Here is a 21127-nt window from a genome sequence, read left to right as displayed (position 1 = left end):
CGTTACCGTGGTGTGTGAGCTTCCCCTCCCCGGGCCCTTGGGCAGAGCTGACAGATGACAGCTACCGCCACTCCGCTTCTCCTTGGTCCCGCCGGGAAAGGCACCTTTGCCCCGTTTCCCTGTCACAAGCAACGTCAAACTGACACCTGGCTGCGGCTGCTCTACCGCCCTGACCGCGACGGCTGCCCAAGGAGCTCCAGAGGCATGGGCGGCCGACAAGCCACACACACGGAGGGTTGAAAGTCAGGAGAATTCTAAAGCCACCTCTGAAGTTTTGGTTTGGACCTCCTCCTTCACCAGATCTTTCCCTAATGCCAGCCACGGAAGGGACAGCTCAGCCTGGCCCAGCCTGAGCCTCCAAACTCCCAGTACTGTCCAGAGAAGGACGGACCCGCAGAGGCTGCCCAACGTCACCGCTCCCAACGAGAACAACGCGATTATCTCCGACCATAAAGAACAAGAGGTGCTCACGGCATCTCCTTTCCCTGGGAGCCTCCAGAGTTCCCCCCGTGTCCCCTGGAGCACGCAGAGGGGCGCGTGGACCTGGAGGCCAAGGCCCAGCGTGAGTGTCCTTGGCTGTCCCGCGGGAGGAGCCGCCCCAGGCCGTGGGCACAGTCGCAGCTCGAGTGTGCTAAGGGCGCTCTCCAGGGACGAGGAGTTCTCCTCAGACTTTCCGGTAAAGAACCCTTCTGAGAGCTCACCACGCCGTTGGCAGTTTGTACGGACTGGGGGCCTCTGGGTCAGGGCGGCTTTGCGTGAACTACATCATCACCACGAGTGCGTCCACAGAGAGACAGAGAGAGAGACCCCCATCCTGTCATCCTCAAATGCCTGCGAGCGCAGTACCTGCAAGGTGGTGGGAGCCACGCAGGCCGAGTGGCCTTCCCCCCCGGCGGCGGGCTGCTGGGCACTGCACGCTCGGTAGTCGTGCCCATAAAACGCTGACTGGACGCTGATGGTGGAATGCCGCGGGCACTGCAGGTCCAGGCGGTCCCCGTCGCAGGCGTAGGCGGTGTGGTTCTGCAGGAGTTTGGTCAGGTAACCTGGAAAACAGTCAGCCGGTGACCAGAGCCAGGGACCACCTCTCCTTCCCCGATTCAGAGCAGGAGGACCCCGGCCCCTGGGGAGGGGCTGGTTGGTCAGAAAGACGTGGCCGAGGACACAGGACACCAGACTGGGCCTGGAGCAGGGCTCGGGGAGCAAGTGTCACTGTCCCTGGCAGGCCCGTTGGCAGGCTCGGAGGGCCCGGAGCCGAGATCCCTGGAAGCAGGGAAAGCTCCGCGTGGGTACCTCTCAGGCAGGTAGCTGCCTGTCCGGAGGACTCAGGGACTCTGATGTCCCACTGCCTAGGCCAGGCCCAACTGCAGTATGGGGGGTGCCGGTTTATCTGAGGAACCCGTCCTGGGCCTGCCTGAGCCCTGAGGAGGGAGCAGGCAGGGCCCCCAGCCCAGGGTGAGGGCCTGCTCCGAATGGCGGGCACAGGGAAGATGGGGACTCTGCTGTGCATCAGAGAGTGTCCCCTGAAACGCACGATCGCCAGTGACCTCGGAACGTGCCCTTATTTGGAAATAGGGCCACTGCAGATACAGTTAGCTAAGTGAGGTCACCCCGGGGCAGGGTGGGCCTTCGACACAATATGACCCGTGCGCTTCTAAGGAGAGAAGAGACACAGAAGGGGACAGCGTGTGAGGACCGAGCGATGTGGCTGCGAGCCAGGGAACACCAGGCTGGCACGCAGCCCTGAGAGCTGGACAAAGCCCGAAAGGACCCTTCCCTGGAACCACCGGAGCCCGCACGATCCCGCCGGCACCTTGACTTCAGGCTGCGAACCCAAGACCGTCCCCCCAGCTGCTTCTCCGCAAATGGGGGGCCGGGCAGGTGGGGGCGGCCGGGCTCTTTCTCAGAAAGGAGGAAGGAAGGTCCAGCCTGAGCGTGGATTCCTTTCCTCCTCCTCACACCTCAGGAGGTCAGCAGTGAGGCGGCCTGGAGGGCAGCCAGGGACTTTCTGCTGAGGTGAGTGTGGGAGGTGGCTGGCAGCCCTCGGCCCTGAGGGGGCGGGTGAGGTGTGGCGACAGCCTTGGAACTGCCCGGTTCCCACGCAGACGGCCGCGCTTAAGTGGCTCCGGCGGGGCTCCAGGCCCTCTTAGAACCGCAGTTCTCTGCAAAGGTGCCCAGTCCAGCCACCGCCTGGCTTTCCCTGGAGGTCAGGGTCAAAGGGCCCGAGCCCGTCTGGTGCAGGGTAGTCCCACGGGCAGCCCAGAGCGCCCCGAAGGTGCCGACAATGACGGGGTGGGCTCACTGGCCACACACACGCGAGGGCCATCGTCAAACGGCCAAGAAACCAGCCCCCCATGTTAGGTCCACGCAGAGAAGCAAAGTCCAGCTTAAATAACAACAGGCACCAGGCATGTGAGTTCACTCTGTCCCCTGCGAGGCTCCAGGAGGGGCCGGGCAGAGACTCCCGGTGGCCCAGGGCAGACGGTCAGCCTCATCCAGCAGGGGACGCAGGTGGGTCCTGATAGAGCTGTGACCTGTGAGAGCTCCAGCCTCCTCAAGGGACCCCAGGACCACTTCCCAGCTACGCCAGGAGCACAGGGTCACCCTGAGGCTGCCCCCAGGCCAGCACCCCGGGCTGGTACCCCCCTACTCGGATCTCTTCAAACTCGCCATCGAAACGGTCTTGCCTGTCACCCCACCCCCCACCAGCACATGCTGGAGGACTGGTGGACCAAACGCTAAACTAATCCTGGGAGTGGGACGTGGGCTTCCCGTCTGCGGTGCGGCCGTGCACTCCAGCCAGCCAGACGCAACCACAAGGCCACGGGGTGGCGGGGCCACGGATGAGTCGTGGTAATAAGGAACTTCCGCCAAGTGGGGCCGCCACCTACCTTCTCTGTCATGCCGTCTGTCCCCAGGGGTCAGGGCTTGGCCTCCACAGGGCCACTTACACCAGAAAAACACTTGTGCAGTGCAGGGCACCACCCCCCCCAACCCTGCAGTTATGTTCTGAGAGTGACATTCTGGGGGCAGAAACTCAAGGCAAATATGCAGCAACCTGGGGTCTTTCGGGCCCTTTCGTGCTCCGAGGGCCGGGGGAGCCCCATCTCAGGCATCGGTCCTCACACAAGGCAGACTCTCTGGCAGTAAAACTCGCTTGCGGCTCAGTCCAGGCCTTTCTTCAAAACCCCACGCCTACGTCCGCACAATGAAACACATTCAGCACGGCGGTGACGTGGGCCACGAAGTCACAAAAGACACAGAATAACCTCCAGTGCCCGTGACCAAGTGAGAGACGCCAGTGTGACGAGGCTGCACGCTGTGTGATGCCAGCTCTAGGACCTTCTGGAAAAGATGGAGCTGTGGAGACGTGGAAAGGGCAGTGGCCGCCGGGGTCTGGCGGTGGGGAGGGGGCAGCAGCTGGAGCCCCCGGGGTTGGAGGGCAGAGAAAGCGCTCGGTGGGACACTGTGGTGTGGACACAGCCATTACCCGTTTGTCCAAACCCACAGGACGTGCGGCGCCAAGAGTGGGCCCCATGTCAGCCATGGGCTCCGGGTGACGACGATGATGAATCGGAACAGGTTCATCGATCGTAACAAAGGGGCCACTCTGGTGGTAGCAGGGGCTGTGTGCCGCGGGGGGCGGGGGCGTATGAGAAATCTCTGAGCTTGCTGCTCAGTTTGGCCGTGAACCTAAAACTGCTCTAAGAAAGCAAGTCCATTTAAAGGGACAAAAGTTAAAACACCACCTAGGCCGCCCAGGGCCAACGGGACCTTTGGGAGGAGAGGGCGCATGCACTCCAGCCAGCTGCAGAAGGGGAGGCGGTGGCCCAGGCGACTTCGAGGTGAGGACCTTGCAGATGACGGACATGTGCCAGGAGCTGAGAAGACAGCCTGTGGATCGGGTGCCTCCTGGGATGAAGGTAAAAGCCAGTTGCCTGGCTGGACCTTGAACCAGGGGCCGACGACAGCTCGCTGCTCCCAGGCGAACCCGTCCGGCCTCCCCATGAGCACACACGCTCTTTCCAACATGCGGCACCGTCTCCGCGCTCCCTCGAGTCTGCGACCGAGGCTGCCATCACAGCAGACCTCGGACCTGGTGGACAACAGAGATTCATTCCTCACACTCTGGAGGTGGGAAGTCCAAGGTCAAGTACAGGTTGGGTCCCTGCTTCAGAGTTGGCAGCTTCCTGCTCTGTCCTCACCCAGTGGAGGAGCTAGGGCACTCTGGGGGGGAGGGGTCTCTTTCTCAGGACACCAATGGGATTAGAGTGTCTCATTCCTGGGGGCTCCACCCCACGGGCCTCAGCACATCCCAAAGCCCCCTTCCTAACTATCGGTTACAACACGAATTTGGGTGGGGGGCACACACATTCAGACCTCAGTACTTAGCTTCCCGGTGTCTAGGTTTCTTGGTCGTCCAAATGAGACCTTCTGAAAGACTGACTACAAGCACAGCGTTTTGTTAGCGGGGTCCTGTGGACCAAATGTCCCATCAGGTTGGGCTAGTGAAAATGCTGTATTTCTTCACACCCTTGACCAGAGTTCTCACACTCGCTCGGTGTGCGGGGGCAAATATTTGCTGCCCTGGGAGAAGGCTGAGGTGTACTCGGTTAAGAGACCAGCCCTTGAACGTTGGCGGGAAGGTCTGGAGATGCGCTGGTTACACTCCGGGGGGCCAGGGGAGGCGTAGACCCGTCCTCGGCTCTGCGGCTCAGGGCCTTGATACGGCTTGCGTTTACCTCCAAGATGCCCTCTTTCCTGGCCAATCCCCCACCACGGGTCGGCAGAAGCTTCCGTGGCCTGAACTTTCCTCAAAGGACTATTCCAGAGAGTGCGGGCTGGGAAAACCTTGGAGCATGCCATGAATGCCGGTGTCCAGGGTTTCCTTCGTTTAAAGGTGATGAGGACTTCTCGGGCAACGACCCCCAGAGAGCGGCAGGAACTGTCCTCTGTCCTCAGAAAGACACAGGAAGCTGGTCTTGGGGTCGTCGGCCTATCACAGTCACAGGAAATCCCATCAAACAGAAAGAACCCAGAGCCTGGCCAGGAAGAGAATGACTGTCCAAGAGTCATGGGTGTGTCCCCAGGTGCTCTACGGAAGGGCAGGTGTCACACAGGGCAGATAGGAGGTTCGGCGGCAAACGAAGCCTGAGATGTACGGAGAACACCAGGCAGACTCTGCTCTTTCCCTGCAGGATGGTCGGAGCCACGGCCGGGCCGTGTGCCCTGGGCGACCGGGAGTGGGCGCAGGGGTGGGGCCTCTCGCACCTGCCTGAGCCCCACTGTACGCACAAATGATGGAGGGCGGCGTGAACTAGGCGCGGAGTCCCCGAGGGAGCCCGCACCGAACTCCCTCAGACTCGGTGGGTGCAGGAGCTGCAGGACCGGCCCACAGGGCAGGTGACGGGTGGGAGCCGGAGCGGAGACCAGGGTTCAGACAGGGATTTGCCGGCAGCCCTGTGACCCTCACCTCCCAGAGCTGGTGTCCCCCTGCTTCACTGTGAGGGCGAAGTGACATCACGGGCCGGGCGTGTCCCACCAGCCACCACACAACCCCGGGGGCAGGTGGGCTGGTAAATCTCGAAGCCCCAAACTCAGCCAGATCTGTCACCGTCACCGGTGCTGCGAGCGAGTGCCAGCCCCGCCAGCCCTGTCTGCTCCAGGCAGCGGGCCTGTAACCTGTAAGATGGTCAGAGCAGGGACAAGCGCCTGCCCACAGCCGCCCTGCAGCCGCCCCGCAGCCCAGAAACGTCCCTGCTGAGACCAGAGAGAAAGGGAATCTCTCCCCCCTCCCTCCCTCCCTTCCTCACCCCTTCCTCACTCTTCTATTCAATCAAGGTTTAAAAAGTTACTAGTATTCAAAAGAGGTCAAACAGGCTGAAATTCTCCCTTGCTTCCTTTTCTGAGGCCAAATCCCCCCCCCCCCCCCCCCCCCCCGCTGCCTGCTGCCTGCTGCACGGCGCCCCTGTTTCCCGGGCTGCGGCCCCCTGAGTCGCTCCACACACAGGGTACAGCTCATCAGCCGTGCCGAAGTCCCCTTGTCACCAGGGGCCGGTTTCACAACCCTGCTTCTGGGAAGAGAATGGAATTCAATTCTATTGTCCTTGCCTCCCCCCCTTTAAAAAAAATAAAGGGCCTCCCCCCGTTAATACGCAGATAAGAGACTGCACCCTTTTATTCACAAATACTCCAAGGTGTTGCTACATGTTTAGAGTTCTTTTCCAGAAAAGGTGTTTTTTCTTTTGTGTTTGCCCAGTGTGTTGAGAGGACTGGCAAGGGTCCGGGGCAGCCCATGGGCGAGAGCGGTGAGTCAGTGTGGCTGGCACAGGACAGGCCCCCGAGCGGATGGAGGGCTCGTGGGGGGTGCCCCACACCCAAGAGCATTAAGACCAGAAAGAGAGCTTGGACCTTGGCTGCAGCCCTTTCTCTAGGCCCAGGTTCAGCAGGAAAATGGGAGCCTGGAGGCTGGTTATGAAGAGAGCGACGGCCACCGGCCTGTTCCTGAGGCACCTGCAGGGAGTCCCAGTGGAAGGGGCGCCCAAGGGTGGCTATGACCACTCCTACCTGAGGAGCTCAGGTCCTGGCCCCAAAACGATGCCGCGGAGGGTGGAGGTGACCCGAGCGTCCACCCGGGGACCACACACCGTCTCCCCCCGCCCACGGGAGGGGCAGGCTCTTCAGTCCCCGTAACGCCACGGCCCGAGGAAGGGGGCATTGACACCAGCCACCTGCAGGTCTCCCCTTCGCGACCCCAGTGATGCTCCGCTCCCTCTCTGTCTGCTGCCACGTGTGGAAGATACAAGGGACAAGGACAGACTCTGGGGACACAGAGGGAAGGAACAGCAGGGAGCACAGACTCCCTGTCTTCTAATGATGTCGGACCTGAGCCGGAGCAAGAGACCACCCTCTGTTCTGTTCTGCCACTGAGACTCAGGCGCTGCTGGTGTCAGCGGGGGGGGGGGGGGGGGGGGGGGGGGGGCGACCCGGCCACCACAGCGGAGTGTGTGAGAAGGAAAGTGACAGGGGGCTCCAACTTTGGAAAAAGGGGGCCTGACAGGGTGCAGGGACAAGGACCCCCTGAAGCCCCGCTGCCCGCCCCGCCCTGGTTTGGTCTCAGGACAAAGACCCTGGGGAGACGACAGGTGAAGTTTGCTTCCGTGTCCACGAAACACCCCGAAGAGGGCTCGTCTGCCCGCAGCCGGGACGCCAGGCGTGGCTTGCCTGGGTCTGCGTGTGCGGGGCCTCGCTTTCCCAGACACGCGCAGGGCGCCCCCGGGAGGCCTCCCCTGGGCCACCTCGGGGCCGTTCGGAGTGATGTTCCAGGACCTCGGGAAGAGGACTTGCTCCTTCACTCACATGAAAACACACAGGCCCAGAGAGAGAGGCCGGTCCACGGAGCAAAATCTCTCTGGCACTGGCTGGTGGGGCCGAGTTGGGGGTGGGGCATTGTCCTGCAAACCGGGAGGTCCCGGGCTCGATTCCCGGTCAGGGCGCAGGCCTGGGATGCAGGCCAGGTCCCCCCCATTCAGGGTGTGTAGGGGAAGCAACCGATCGCATATCTCTCTCACATCACTGTCTGTCTCCCTCTTTGTCCCTCCCTTTCCCTCTCTCTAAAATTAAATAAATAAAAATTGAAAGCATTTCTCGAAACACGCTGTGTTGGACCGAATCCCCATCCTATGGTCCCACTCACGGTTTTACTTTGGACACACCTGTCTGGTAGGAGCACCGTCGAAGCTTTCACATCCCATCAACGCGCACCGATGCCTTGGTGGGTAGCCGGGTGCCAAGGCCGGAAAGCTCCTCAGTGAGCCCCATCTGGATGAGGTCCACTGAAAAGTAACCGGATCACCCCCATTCACCCCGAGCGCCTGCACGATCACTGTTCCTTTTCTTTGGGATGCAGAGTGACCCCCAAACCTCAGGGCCACCTGGCGAAGGAGGTGAGTGCAGTGCATTTGATAACTTAATGCAACTTTTTACCAGCACTTAAAACGCAGATATGAAATCTACACTCGATCTTTCCCGCTTGGAATTGGCTGGGCTGGTGGCTCCATCCCCATCCCAACAAAAGGCTCTCAGAAACACCCGGGGAGGCTGACCAGCCAGAGGGCCCAGCCCACAGGTGTGGGGGCGGGCAGGTGCCTTTCAGCTCTGGCTGCTGGGTTCCCGTCTGCCCACTTCTGAGATGTGTGGGCCGATCAAGGGGCGCGGGACGCGTTCCCAGCAGGAAGGAAGACTTCAGGGCACGCATTTGGGGCTTTAGTCAGCTAATTGGGAAATTACACAGGGGTTTCACCACTCACGGTAATGAAACTGTTTTTTGACTGCAGGGTGGGATTTGGGAGAGCAGCACGGGGAACCTCAAAGAGCTCTTTGGTGGGTCGGGATGACCGGACTTGGGGCCAGGGTGCTTTGCTCCTCTAAGCAGTTGCCAAAGCCTTGAAACAGGTGTGAACAGGGGACCCCAAGGGTGTGCTTGGGGATGGCTGTGTCCATTGCCCCCCCGGGGGTCCAGGGGAGCATGCTGGACAGGTCTGTGCGTGAACCCCTTCCTTGGTTTTGCCTGAAGTTAAGGGAACTGCCAGCATTTCCCTTCCCTTGTACTTCACAGGAACGGGGAGGCTGGGTGAGTGTGAAGACAGCAGCTGGGCTGGGCTGGCCCCACGTTCATCCTCATCCAAACTGGAGGCCCGGACACATCGGGCCTGGCCAGCCTACCTGGCAGGCTCAGCCAGGCAAGTGGCCCCAGGGGCCCACGCCCCTCATTCTCTGGGGCTCTCATTTACTCTCCCAGCTCCCTGCCTTCTCTGCCTGGGGCTCTTCGGCCTGCCCTCACCTCACTCTGTCACTCTCACCGGCGACCCTATCTCAGAGACGCCACTGTGGTGACCTGTGAGCAGTTACACCTGTCGCCACGAGCCCGTGATGCCTACTTTGTTCACTGCCTTCCAGGGGCCTTTTCTCCTGCTCTGGGCCCCCGGGGCCTCTTCGGGGCAGTGCAGTCGGGGAAAACCTGACCCGGGTGCATCATGGGTGGGTAGAGGTGAACCCCATGATTCGCAGATTCCACACTTGCAAATTCGCTAACACGTATTTGTAAGCCCCGAAACCAATGTGTGCAGGGCTCTCCCGGCCGCCCTGCGCGTGCATGTGGCGGGGGACACCTGAGCCGCCCCGAGCGCCCCTGGCCCCCTGGGGGAAGGAGGCGTCACTCTGCCCTCTCGTCTGGACTCCTGCGGCCGGGGGTCCTTCTTGTGCTCCATTTCACGTTTTTGTGAGCCATCAAATAAAACAGAGAAACACACATTCACCTCTAAAATGAAGGTAGAGACACTGACACACCGCGGGGGGGCGGGGGGGCGGCGGAGATCGAATGGGCCCCTGCGCTGCAGCAGGCGGAGCTTGGCTGTGTTCCCTCCTGCACTGCTGTGACTGGCACCTCGACCCGGGTGGCGTGCGGGGACAGAAGCGGACGGTCTCATGGTCTGAACCCAGGAGCCCAAACACAGGGTGTCTGCAGGGCCACGCCCATGCCCCCCCCACACACCGAAGGCCCCAGGAGGGTCTGTCCCAGTCTCCTGTAGGCTCTGGCGGCTCCTTAGCTCATGGTGCCAGAACTCTGGTCTCACACGCGTTCTCCCGTGCACACCCGCATCCAAATTTCCCCTCTTCACAGGGACGTGGTTGTCGGGTCGGGGCCGCCTCCATCACTGTTGCCTCCATCAGCGGTGGTTTCCTCCAAAGGTGTGAGGAGCAGACAGACCACCCAGCCACAGCGGGAGTTTGGGGAGCTTCAGTGGGCTGCAGCCACAAGCTCCTCAACAGCGTGACATTTCTCCGGGAGCCCAGGGGAAGGAAAATACTCGAGGTCAGGGAGGGAACAAAGGACAGAAAGTGACACGTTCTGAGAATGAGCCAAAGACAACCCTGGGCAGAAATCAGACGGTGGAGACAGCAGAAACCACTCCCAGCCCAGCGGCTGCTCAGGGGCCGCAGGATGCCCAGCACAGCGGGCAGGCAGGCGGAGAGAAACACCGGCCCCTCTGGGCCCTGCCCAGTACTCTGCATCCCACGCAGAGGGAAGGAAAACCGAGTTTTAATAACTAATGAAAACAGGTGATAGGTTTAACCTGTGTAGTCAAACAGCCTTGTGAGCCAGCAGCAAGGGGAAGAAGGTCTAGTGTTTTTGAAATCAAAAGAATCATCTCTGACCTGGAGATAAACGACAGGTAACGAACAGGTAACAAACGAGCTGAGTGACAGGAAGTGTCAGGCTGGGCTTCACTTTAAGAGAGAGTCCCTGGTGCTGATGTGGGGTCGGCCATACCCTCCCGCCATCACTGAGAAAGGCAGACGGGGCGGCCAGGTGCGGGGAGCTGAGAAGGAGAGGGTTGGTCCGTTCTAGAAGGAGGGTTGAAGAGCTGACCTCGTGAACCCAGGGCACTGCAGGCAGCGGGCAGCACTCAGCAGAGACACGGCCAGCAGGCTCCCCTCTCCCGCGGCGCCCCGACCCGCAGCCCCTTCCAGCCCGACGCTCCCCGTCGCTTCACCCCAGTTCCAGGCACAGCGCTGGCGGTGCCTTCTGCGGGCAAGGTCCCCCAGTCGACTACTCGTCAGGTTCCTGAATCTGCCCTACCATCCCTCTGAGGGGGTCATCTGTGCTCCGTTTCCAGGGACGACCCTCTTGTTCACGATCCAATTTTATCTTGGACCCAGGCCGGTGCGAGCCATGTTGCGTATGGGGTCTCCACGCCACATTTCCCACCGTGAAGAAACTGCTCATCTTCAGGGACTGTCCAGGGCCTTAAGGGAATTTTCTGGAAAGCAGGAAGAAGGAAGTAAAGGTTGTTTTGCGGAGGACCGATGGCACTGGGTGTAGGACCCAGGCGACTGGTTTGGCTGAAAAGTCAGTCCCTCAACATGGACAGGTGCTGGGCAGCACGGTGAGGAACCTTCCGGCCTGGAGTGTCCAACATCACAGGCCAGCTGAGTTTGGCTACGATGCTGTGGCTCTTTTTTAAAGATCTTTAAAAAGTAGTGTAATCTTTATGAACGACAGCAGGCGGAAACACAGAGGGAAGAACAGGAAAACAAGCTGTCCACTGCCCTGGGGACGGAGCGCCAGGACAGACTGTCTCGCTGGAGAGGTTTCCCGCTCGGTCACTGCAGCGTCTGCGCCCAGGAGGAAAGGCGCTCGGGCCGTCACCACCCTCCTGCAGCGGCACAGCTGCGCTGACCAAACGAGAAGCTCTCGCTGAAGGCCGCCCTCGCGTTTGTGCCTTTCGTAGGTACCCAGACAGAGAGGGTGGGCAGTCGAGTGAACCTCGCAGGTATGGACATGTGCTGGGCGTTTCTGTATGAGGCAGGCACAGCCAGACATGCGCACGGTCCCGGGCGTTTTTACTCTCACGCAGGAAGCCACACTCCCGTTACAGACATGCTGGCCTTTGCTTAGGAACACGGGGCCTCACGGAAAGGGCGGGAAGGGATGGAGCTGTGATTTGTTCACGGGAGCAGCGTCTGCAGACACACCCAGTGCCCGGCCACCGTGGGCGGGCGTGAGGAGAGGAGCGGCGCCCCCCTGCAGGATAGCACGCTTGCGGTGCCCCTGCGAGCATTAAATCTGGAACAGTTCTGCCAGCCGCGGTTTTCATCAGCGCCGAGAGCCACACGAGAGAGGTTTTTTGGGGTTTTTTTTTTTTTGGACAAAACTGTTAAAATGCCCCGATTCAGATGGACTGAGTCACAAGCCTGTGGAAGCGCCGCACACCCGTTCCTGCTGGTGCCGCTCACTCTTTGGGAAACAACGCTACCTCTTCTCTGTGTTTGGAGTAAAAAATATTTTAATTAGAGTTGCGACCTGTGTGAAAGAGGGGAGACCGGGGACGGCAGGCTCTGGCAGTGGGTGGCTGTCCTGGGGCTGGCGGCCTCTGGGCAGGGGGACAGGGGGGCAGGGGCCTTTCACAGGGACCTTCCAGCAGTGCTCCGCCCGCCCCAAGAAATGTGTGGCATCCGTCACAGAGTGGTGGACGGCCACACGGAAGTGTCACGGGGCAGACTCACCCACACAGCGAGCACTCTGCGAGGGCTCCTTGAGTGTGTCTCTGCAGAGAGTGTCACACATGGCACAGAGAGGTGAGCACAACCCCTCACACAAATGTCCGTGTGTGCAAGTGTGCACCCGTGTGAGTGTGCACATGTTTGCATGTGCAAACATGTGCGTGTGCCAGGCGCGGTCTGCACACATGTGTGCAGAGCTGGGAGAGGTGGCAGAGAGGGGCGCAGGAGGGATGAGCTCAGGCACAGAGGGAGGGGAGTGGGGTGAGGCCTGGGGCGCACTGACTCTCCCGCTCTCCCTTTCAAAGTTCACGTCGGTCTCCCCCACCCGTGACTGTCCCGCGAGGCTGTGAACTAACAGAGAGGCGAGGCGAACGCACCCTCGCACTGCAAGGGAGCAGCTGACTTCGAGTCTGCCCGCCTCTCCGCAGGGGTGTTCTGGTGTGACATTACCAGCGGCGAATATTCGAGCTTGAAATGCGGAGGGCAGAGGGCCAAGGACAGAGGCATGTTCCGGTCAGCGGGGGGTGGGGGCGGCCAGGTGAGGCAGTGTGCAGACGTCCGGAGGCTGGGTGGCCCTTGCGTGCGGGAGTCCCTGTGTGTGCACGCACAGGTGTGGCTGCACCAGGCCAGTTGCCCTGAAGGGGGGCACCGTGGAGCCATCTCCAGGTTTGCCAAACTCTGCTCTGGTGTTTAAAAAAGCTCCCCTTCCTCAGGCTCCAAACATGTAGAGAGCAAAACTGGGCGAGCTGGCTGGCCTGGCCATGTTCCCCAGCCCGAGGGCCAGCAGTCCACGTGGGGCCGGTCCTGGGCACGGCAGCGCGTTCGGCAGCACGCCTGGGCTCCGCCCCTGGGGCAGCAGCACCCCTGGTTGTGACAAATAAAACTGCCTCCAGATATTGCCAAATATCTTCGGGGGTGAGGGAGCGCAAAACCTCCCTGGACTGAAAGCCAATGCTGCAGGCTGACGTTGGCCAAGCCAACGTTTCACAGGGCAAAGAGAGCCGTGTGCTGTTGGAACCACCCGGCACTTTTGGTGAAGGTTGGCCACCCTCCCCTGCCTGGAACAGCCGGAGAGAAACACAGGCGTCTGAGACAGACAGGCAGACCTTTTGCTTCAAAACGTGGGTTTATGGCTTTCGGGAGCCATAAAACGATATATTTTTTAATTATCCTGGAAAAAATCCTGGGGTACCTAGCTCAAAGTAAAAAAAGGTAAATCAGAAAAAAGAGGTCTTCACACTTGAACTTGGGGTTTAAAGAGGCAAACAGACCACAAGGTCTGCTCTGCAACACCAGGCACAGCGTGCTGCGACCCTCCTGGGCAGCGGGTCCTGCAGTCTGCGTCCTCGGGCCCTCCTCACGCCCAGGCCTGGGGCCCGCCGGACCTGCCCACACTGCATTGGCCTCGTTAGCACTGGAAGGCAGGTTCAGTCCTTAGGGCCTCAGAGCACAGAGGTGTTTAAAAGTGTCCCTTAATGTCACCGTCAAACTGGCCAAAGGCCTGAACACGGACTCCAGAGCACACACATTTCCAGTAGAAGAGGGTGGACAGCACTGTGTGTGTTCCTCAAGCACAGCCCCCCAGAGCCGCACAAACTGGCCTCCAGGTTCGAGGCTGCTCTCTCCTTCCACCTGTCTCCCCTCGGGCGGGGGGGGGGGGGGGGGGCTGGAGGCTGAGTCTCCTCGTGCCGGACTGTGCCGCGCGCTGATTTATGATTCCCGAGCCTGAGAACTCCGGGAGCCGCTTCACATGAAAAGAGTGAAAAATCTCCTAAACCGAAAGAAAGACAGACAGGCTGGGGCAGCGTGCTCTTCTCAGGCCCGGACCGCTGCCCTGCAGGCTGGTGGGCGCAGGCCCGGCCAGGCCCTCGCAGACAGAAAGGGCCATTTCACCCCGAGTCCGCCCCCACATGGCGGGGGAAAGAGACCCATTTGTAATCGTCAAAGGAATGCTGACAGACTTGAAGCGGGATTACGTTCTATTATACTCGTCCGAAGTAAAGATCTGTTTTGCAGATTTCCTTCGTTTCCTTCCTCCCGACCCCTGGAGCCCCAAATGAGGCGATTTGTATTCGCGGGACATCTCAGGCAGACGTGAAATCAGACAGTTTGCAAACATAACATTTCAGATTCAGGGGCCTGCGTTTGGCATTTGCATGTTGCTCTCCGCAAGTGGACAACTCTGCCTCGGTTTGAAGCCGGTCTGAGGCAGCGTTCCTCCCCGTGTTGCTGTGCGGGGCGCTCGGTGTCCTCCTCCCGAGCGAGCCCCTGAAACGGCTGTGCAGAAATGCAGGTACAGGAGCGGAGGAGGCCACGTGTGGGCAGCGCCGCCCGGTAGGCCTGCGGACACACTCCCAGGCCCTCGCTTCCAAGCTCTGTGCTTTGGAGCCACCTGGAGAATTAGACCTGCAGAGCCGGTTGGTCATCCTCTAACTCTCGTTATCTGTGTGGCGGGGAACGCACTGAGAACCCCCTGAGAACCCCCTGAGCAGGGAGTTTTCCCAAGACAGGACTGACTCTCTGAGCAGCCTGGGGCCATACAGAGCCCAGCCTCTGGCACCAAAAAGACTGGACACTGCCTGTTCTTTCACACGGAATCCCCGTGGGCGGGCACCTAGGGAGGGGTCTCGAGTACCCCAGCTGGAAGTCATCACTCAGGGGAAGAGCTCAGCTGAGTCAACCCCGGGGCAAGGTCTCTTAGAGGCACGTCTCCCGGGGCGAGGGGACAGCACGCTCCCAGGAGGGAGACAGCAGCGTGGGGGTGAAGCGCATGACAAGTTGTTCCACGCCTCTGCTCAGCGTGTCTTTCCCTCGTATCTCAGTCCTTCCTGCTAGACTCTGTGTGCTTCTCCACGAAGTGCATCCTTCAGTAGTTCTCTCAGCGAGGATTTATCGGGGTGAACACAGCTACGCTCTCTCAAAGATAGTTTAGCTAGGTATACAGTTTGGCGTCGATAGCTGCTTCCCCCCATCCCCAAACCTGGAAAATATTTCACTGGCTTCCGGCTCTCACTGTTGTTGCAAAGACTTCATAAATAATGTTTTTCTCTCTTTGCTTACTTTAAGACTATCACTTTGTGTTTAGTATTTTATAGTTTCGATAAAATAGGTGTAAATTTATTTTTATTTCACTCGCTTGGAATAACAAACCTAAATTTTTCATTACTTCTTGAAAATTGACTCCAAGGTAGTGTCACGTTGAGGGTTGCCTCTCCCTTCTTTTTCCTAATCTCTCCTTCCAGAATACTGATAAATGCTGAACCTTCTTTCTCTCCTCCGTGACTTGTAACCCTTTTTCTCTGTATTGTTTTGTTCAGTCTTTCCCTCTTTTGCTGCATTCTGGATAACTTCTCCAGCTTTATTTTTCAGTTCACTGTTTCTCTCTTCAGGTGAGTCTGCTCTGTCCATTAAGCTCTTGATTTCAACAAATACAGTTTTCATGACTACAGTAGTGTGACTACAGTTAGCACATATATCTGCTTCTTTCTCAAAAGTGCGCACTCTTTCTTTACAGCCTTTCCTTCCTTCTTCCTGTTTTAGATGTCCTCTTTTATTAATTTATTTTTGTTTTAAATCCCCTCCGTTATTTTTACTGCTGTTTTCACTGCTGACCGCTGCTCACACACTGCAGGTTGGACCACGTGTTCCTCTCAGCAACGTTTCATCTCCGAGAACCTCGCGGGGTTTCTGTTGGTGAGGTTTCTATGCAGAGAGTATCTGTGTACCTGGTTTTGCCAAGTACCCTGGGGCACTACCAACCTGGGACAACTTGCTGAGTTTCTGAGCTTGGATTTCCTGGTACAAGTAATGTGAATTCAAAGCCCAGGCCCCTGCAAAGGCAGGCCTGCGGTGACATATTCTCAAGGGAGGTGGTTTTTACCTACAACCCGGAGCCCAGGCTGAGACAAGTCTCCTTGTCATCTTCCTGTGCAAGAAGGCTGATCTGTCCCCCCCTTTTTATGAGTGTTTGGTCCTGCCCGGGACCTGGCTTTAATGGACATCCTTATTCCAAGGCCTCCCTGCACGCCGGTCTAAAGCCTTGTCTCTTGCCCTCCTGGACCTGTTAAATCCTGGCTGTACAGACTGTCGAAAGGCCCCCGTGTAACCGCGGGGCCAGTGCCAGCTGACCTCTCCGGTGCTCGGAGTCCTCCCCATTTTTGTTCCTCGCACAGGCCTTGTATTTAGTTTCTCGTTCCCGCATTTAGAGAGAGTTTGCTGTATCTCACTCGGCAGCCGTCGGTGTTCTGTTGGAGACGTGATTTCGGACCACCGGTTTCACCGTACGTCCAGAATAGACTGCAGATTCCACACTGTAATCAGTTCTCGGGGGCCACCTGTTAGCCACCTGGTGCTGCTTTTAGACAGGATGTAGGGCAGACAATACCTGTGAGTCTGGGGTGGCAGGGGGGCGATGGCGAGGGCTAGTAGATTAAAAGATCAAAATCACAGAATTGGCATCGCTTTAAATTATTCGTAATTTATTCGTTTTAGCGTGAGACAATATGCCGGGTTCAAAGCCCTCGAAATCACTCAACCTCTCTTTGCCGCCATTTCTTCAACTTCCTGTAATAGTAACCCCTTTGTAGGGTTGTGACGATCAAGTGAGTTACTAACCATGAGGTTCCCAGTCCCGTGTCTGGTGCAGGATGTTTTATATGCTGGATGCACTGAGAGTGTTTTTAACTCACCGGCTTCTCTTACTTGTGCGGAGCGGAGCCAAGCAAAGAAGTTACTGTCTACGCCGGGCCAGAGTTTCAACTGAGATGGTGCAGACATAGCGGCTGGTGAAGGGGTGGCAGAATTAGGGACCCCCCTCCGGGGGAAGGAGAAGCTCAGAGAGAACAGACTAGTCACACGGTTGGCCACCCTTCCCATCTGAGGTTCTCCTTCAAAGACTGAAGTCTTGGTGCATCTCGGTTTATGTTATTAAGGGCAGCTATTTCCTTCCAGAAAGCTACAAACACATCAGCATCATTAAAGTAGTGACCCGGCATCATAAAATTTCAGAGTTTGCTCACCCCTACCTTCCAGGTCCATTATGTAGCTTGGCTGATTTGTGAAACCAGACAGGTGCTGGGTTCGAGTCCTGCCTCTAAGTTCTGCTAGCAGTTGTGGGAGGGGAGTCGGGGCAAGTTAGGGGGCAGGCGGTTACCAGAAGAACAGAAGTTGTTCCACGTGCATCACCCCAAAGGGGTGCCTTTTCAAGAACGTTAAAGGTGCTGACAGGGTGACTGAGAAGTCCAGTAGCCTCCAAATCTCTACAATCATGAACCCGTCAGTAAAAACCTTTTGAGAACACATCTCTAACATACGTACACTGACTTATAAATTATGTACTGTCCTGCTGTCTATTTATATGTCAATCACAAGAAGAACAACTCCTTTTTTAAGACGGAAAGGAAACAAAGGAAAGAACAGAGGTTAAAACCCATCCCTCCTGCACCCGTGGGGTGGCCGTGGGCCGGCCTCCTCTCTGTAGGGAGTGAGACGAAGATGCTGAACGGAGAAACCAGAAAAGGTCAACATCAGTCTGCTCCGTGTGCAGCTGAAACGGTGCTGGTCGCCCCAAGAGCTTACAGACGGTGCCCACACGTGCACCCCTGCGGCCAAGCTCCCCAGCGGGGCACCTCGGGAAGTCAGGTCACTGCTCCGAGGTAGCGTGAGCCCCACGCTCACCTCTGTGGGCTCCTGTGAGGGGACACCAGGCCACGCAGTGCTCAGCCGATTGTCACAGACTCCCCCCGCCCCCTCCCCCCGAGCCCACGCCAGCCTGCCCTTCCCAGGAGCCATTGCCACCAGGACCACTCGCCTGCCCGACTCCTCTCTGCCACGGGACAGTGTCCCAACATGGTTCCTTTCCACAGAAAGCCCGGCAGGTTCAGGCCATGGTCTTCCCCTCGGCTCTGTGGCAGCTGGACAACCCCTCCCAGCATTTGATTTGTCCGTCTGGTTCAAGCCAGCTTTTCACGCCATAAAAGTTTTGAAAGTGAAGACAGTCCCTGAATGAAAGGATGAGGTGACATGTGTGTGCCCTCACATGTGTGTTCATGGGCACAGGGTGGGCACGTGTGTGCTGGGGTGTATCAACAAATGCACAGCTGGGATGGTGCCATCCTGGTCTCCTTGGCCATGAGCATGAGGGACAAGTGAAGGGACACGGGCCACACCCACGTGCCTGTGGATGAGCCGACACCCCCGAGAGCGGCGGTTCTCCACTCTGGCCGGCACCGGCATGGCCCGGCCAGCTTTAAAAAAGAAACCAGCGCCTGCCTCTCCCCAGACCAGGGAAATCAGAGGCCCCAGGGGCTATCGAGCAGTCCCCACTGTTTAAACTCAGGTGACTGTAACAGGCAGCCAGGGCTAGGGCCAGCTGCTGATCTGAGCAGACTGGGGAGGTTCGCGTCCCTTCAATGGCCAATTCTGTCCCTTCCACGGGTACCTAGTCCCCACCCCTCAAACCCTGAGATCAATTGAAGTGCTATTTTTCTACATTCTGAAATTCTTGGCCAACGCCTAAGGAGCCAGCTTTATTTGCTGGACTGCGTAGATCTGCTAACAAGAACCCCACCTCACCGGGGCTACTGTGGGCAGGGACGAGGGCACCAGCCGAGAGGCCCCTGCCACGGTGCAGTCGCCTTGGTTTGAGGTCTGGGGGCACTCAGGACAGGGGAGGTTTTAATGGCCACCGTGCTCCTTGGTCCTCATCTCCTCCCCTCGGCTTCCCACATCCGAGGCCGTGCCCCACGTGTAAACACACACTCACGATGTCCATGGAGGAATCCAAGTGGGAACAAGAGCAGTTTCCCACCCTTTCCTCCCCACCCCCACCCGCTCCCAAGCCCATCCATCACTTCCGCCTTCTGTGGGAAGAGACAAAAAGAGCAGGAGAGAGAGAATAAGAAGCAGGGAGAGAAGACCCTGCCTGCCCTCACCAGAGAGAAAACAGAGATTAAAACCACCAAAAAAGAAGAAGAAAAACCCTGAACGAGAACGAGGGGATGGCAAGCTCAGTGTTGGACACAGCGAAGCCTCGCTCTTTGAGGCCAGGCCAAAGGTGAAGAGCGGGCCCTTGCTTCTGGTGGCTGGAACCAAACGGAACCCCTTCCTCCTCTCGGCCAGTGCCTTGTGTTTGAGCAAAGGCGATGCTGATGCTGTAGTTCTTTTTCTTCTTCTTTTTTAAGATCCGTGATCAATTTTGACCTCTCAAGCCAAATCCCCACTGTGGGAACAGAGTCAGAAGCACAGAGCCCCACGCCCAGGAGGGAAGTGGGTGGACGCCCAGGGCCCCTGAGTGTGGGATTAAGGATCAGAGGCCCCGCTTCTGCATGCGCTGCTGTGGCCTCCCTGGGATGTGTTTTTAATGCGGTGACGATAGGTGGCTTTCCAGCGGCCCTGGCAGCACCTCAGTGTCTCCAGGGATGAGGGGGAGGGGGTGGGGAGGCTGTCTCCCAGCAAGCGTGGAGGTGATCAGTACAGGTCCCAGCACATAGGGGCAGGGGCACCCTGCAGCCTCTGGCTTATTGAGAGGGAGATGAGAAGCTGGAGTCCCCAGGGCAAAAAAAAAAAAAAAAAAAAAATCAGTGACCCAGGAAAAGGCCCCAGCAGAGCCGCAAAGACTGAAGTGACTTCCCCAGAGTGCACTGCGAACCTCCCGCCGAGCCCTGTGCCACACACACAGCCCCGGCCCCCAGCACTCCAGTGTTCTCTCGAGTGGACACGCCGTCCTTCCTCCACCCTGTCTTTGCAGGGTGAAAGGGGTCCCAAGCTCCCTCCCACCTCCCCCAGTTTCAGTGTCTGATGTTCCCCTTGTTTGGAAGAACAGGTGTCTGCCTTGCCCACGCTGCTCTCCTGCGTGGATTTCCAGCTGTAAGTCTCCCTGGGGGGAGCGGCCACAGCCACACTCACATGTCCAAGTTCACAGGAAGGAGCAGGACAGCCTGTCCCCATGGGAGCAGGCACCCGGCTTTGAGGCCCCTGGAGTGACGTGGGGGTGGGGGTGGAGTCAAGTGACCCAGACCCACTGCCTGAACTAACCGATTCCTCTGAACGCCCAGCCTGTCATCTCTGGAGCTAAGGGGTCTTTGCTCAAGGCTGCGTTTCACGTGGTGAAGAGGCCCCTAAAGGTTCATAAAGTTTCAAGTCAAATTAAGCAACTTTGAGAGGCTGCACTTTCTCCCCAAGCCTTTTCTGACGTGTCGTGACGCCACACAACACAGGACTTAGACTTCAGCCTGAGTGTGTCCACAGTTCCGGAGGACGTTGGTTTCCCTTCCCCCCACCCCAGGCCCCCTGACACTTCCTCGTAGTCTGCAGGTCTCTGGAGAGCAAGGCTGGTGGGTGGATCCAGCAGTACCATCCCCACCGCTGGCCGGGAGCTTTAAACCCTGGACTGGAGGTTCCCACCAAGAGCAGAAGGAAATCCCTTTTCCCACGTGTGTCATAGAGAAAACATGAATCAAAGCGTGTATGTCCCTTGGGGGACGGCCTCCCCGTGTGATAGCTTGGGTTCGCCCTCTGGAACAGTGGCTACATGGGGACACTTCCGAGCGTGGGTGGCGACCCCAGAGGCCACAAGTGTCTATAATCTGTGCAAACAATCAAATGTTACAGCGCAGGTCACCGAAAGCAGTATTTGTTCAGTTGCAACAGTGTCACTGAAGGGACCTGACGGCTTTCAGTTCTTTCCTCACGGTACGCAGAGCCCGAGGTGGCTGGCTTCAGAACTGCTCTCCATGGCTTAAGTCAGCACATAGAGAACTTTTCTAGCAGCCAAGAAAGTTCTATTACAAAAAAAAAAAAAAAAAAAAAAAAGTCAGGAGCACTGGAGAAGCATTTCCCCAGCACACTTACCTCAGCGCCCTGACCCTGGGTGTTCAATTCTAAAGGCGGCGGTTCGCTTGCCAAATAGGCATATCTTGGCTTCCTTTGCTCGGCAGAAACTCTGCCTTGATATTAAATATTCAGAGAAAGGAACCTCTGACCTAAGAGCTCCCGGCTAACAATGACATTCTCTGTAAGTAAACCAGAAACCCAGCTCAGCCTCTGGTTTGCAGTGTTCTCCACC

The 21127-nt window shown here is 58.1% G+C and overlaps 1 protein-coding gene across 7 annotated transcripts in view; it reads right to left on the bottom strand.

The window, feature by feature from the left end:
- The window catches only part of EVA1C (eva-1 homolog C), a 47119-nt gene that overhangs the window by 24457 nt on the left and 1535 nt on the right, over window positions 1-21127 (bottom strand). For all 7 annotated transcript variants that reach the window (XM_053916680.2, XM_053916683.2, XM_053916671.2 and 4 more), the window contains exon 2: window positions 847-1043. In XM_053916680.2, the coding sequence (XP_053772655.1) occupies window positions 847-1043 (197 nt within the window). The remainder of the gene's footprint in view (window positions 1-846; window positions 1044-21127) is intronic.

This window comes from Desmodus rotundus, chromosome 2 (assembly GCF_022682495.2).
Source record: "Desmodus rotundus isolate HL8 chromosome 2, HLdesRot8A.1, whole genome shotgun sequence".
Lineage (NCBI taxonomy): Eukaryota > Metazoa > Chordata > Mammalia > Chiroptera > Phyllostomidae > Desmodus > Desmodus rotundus.
This window is presented reverse-complemented; position numbering and strand designations above follow the sequence as displayed.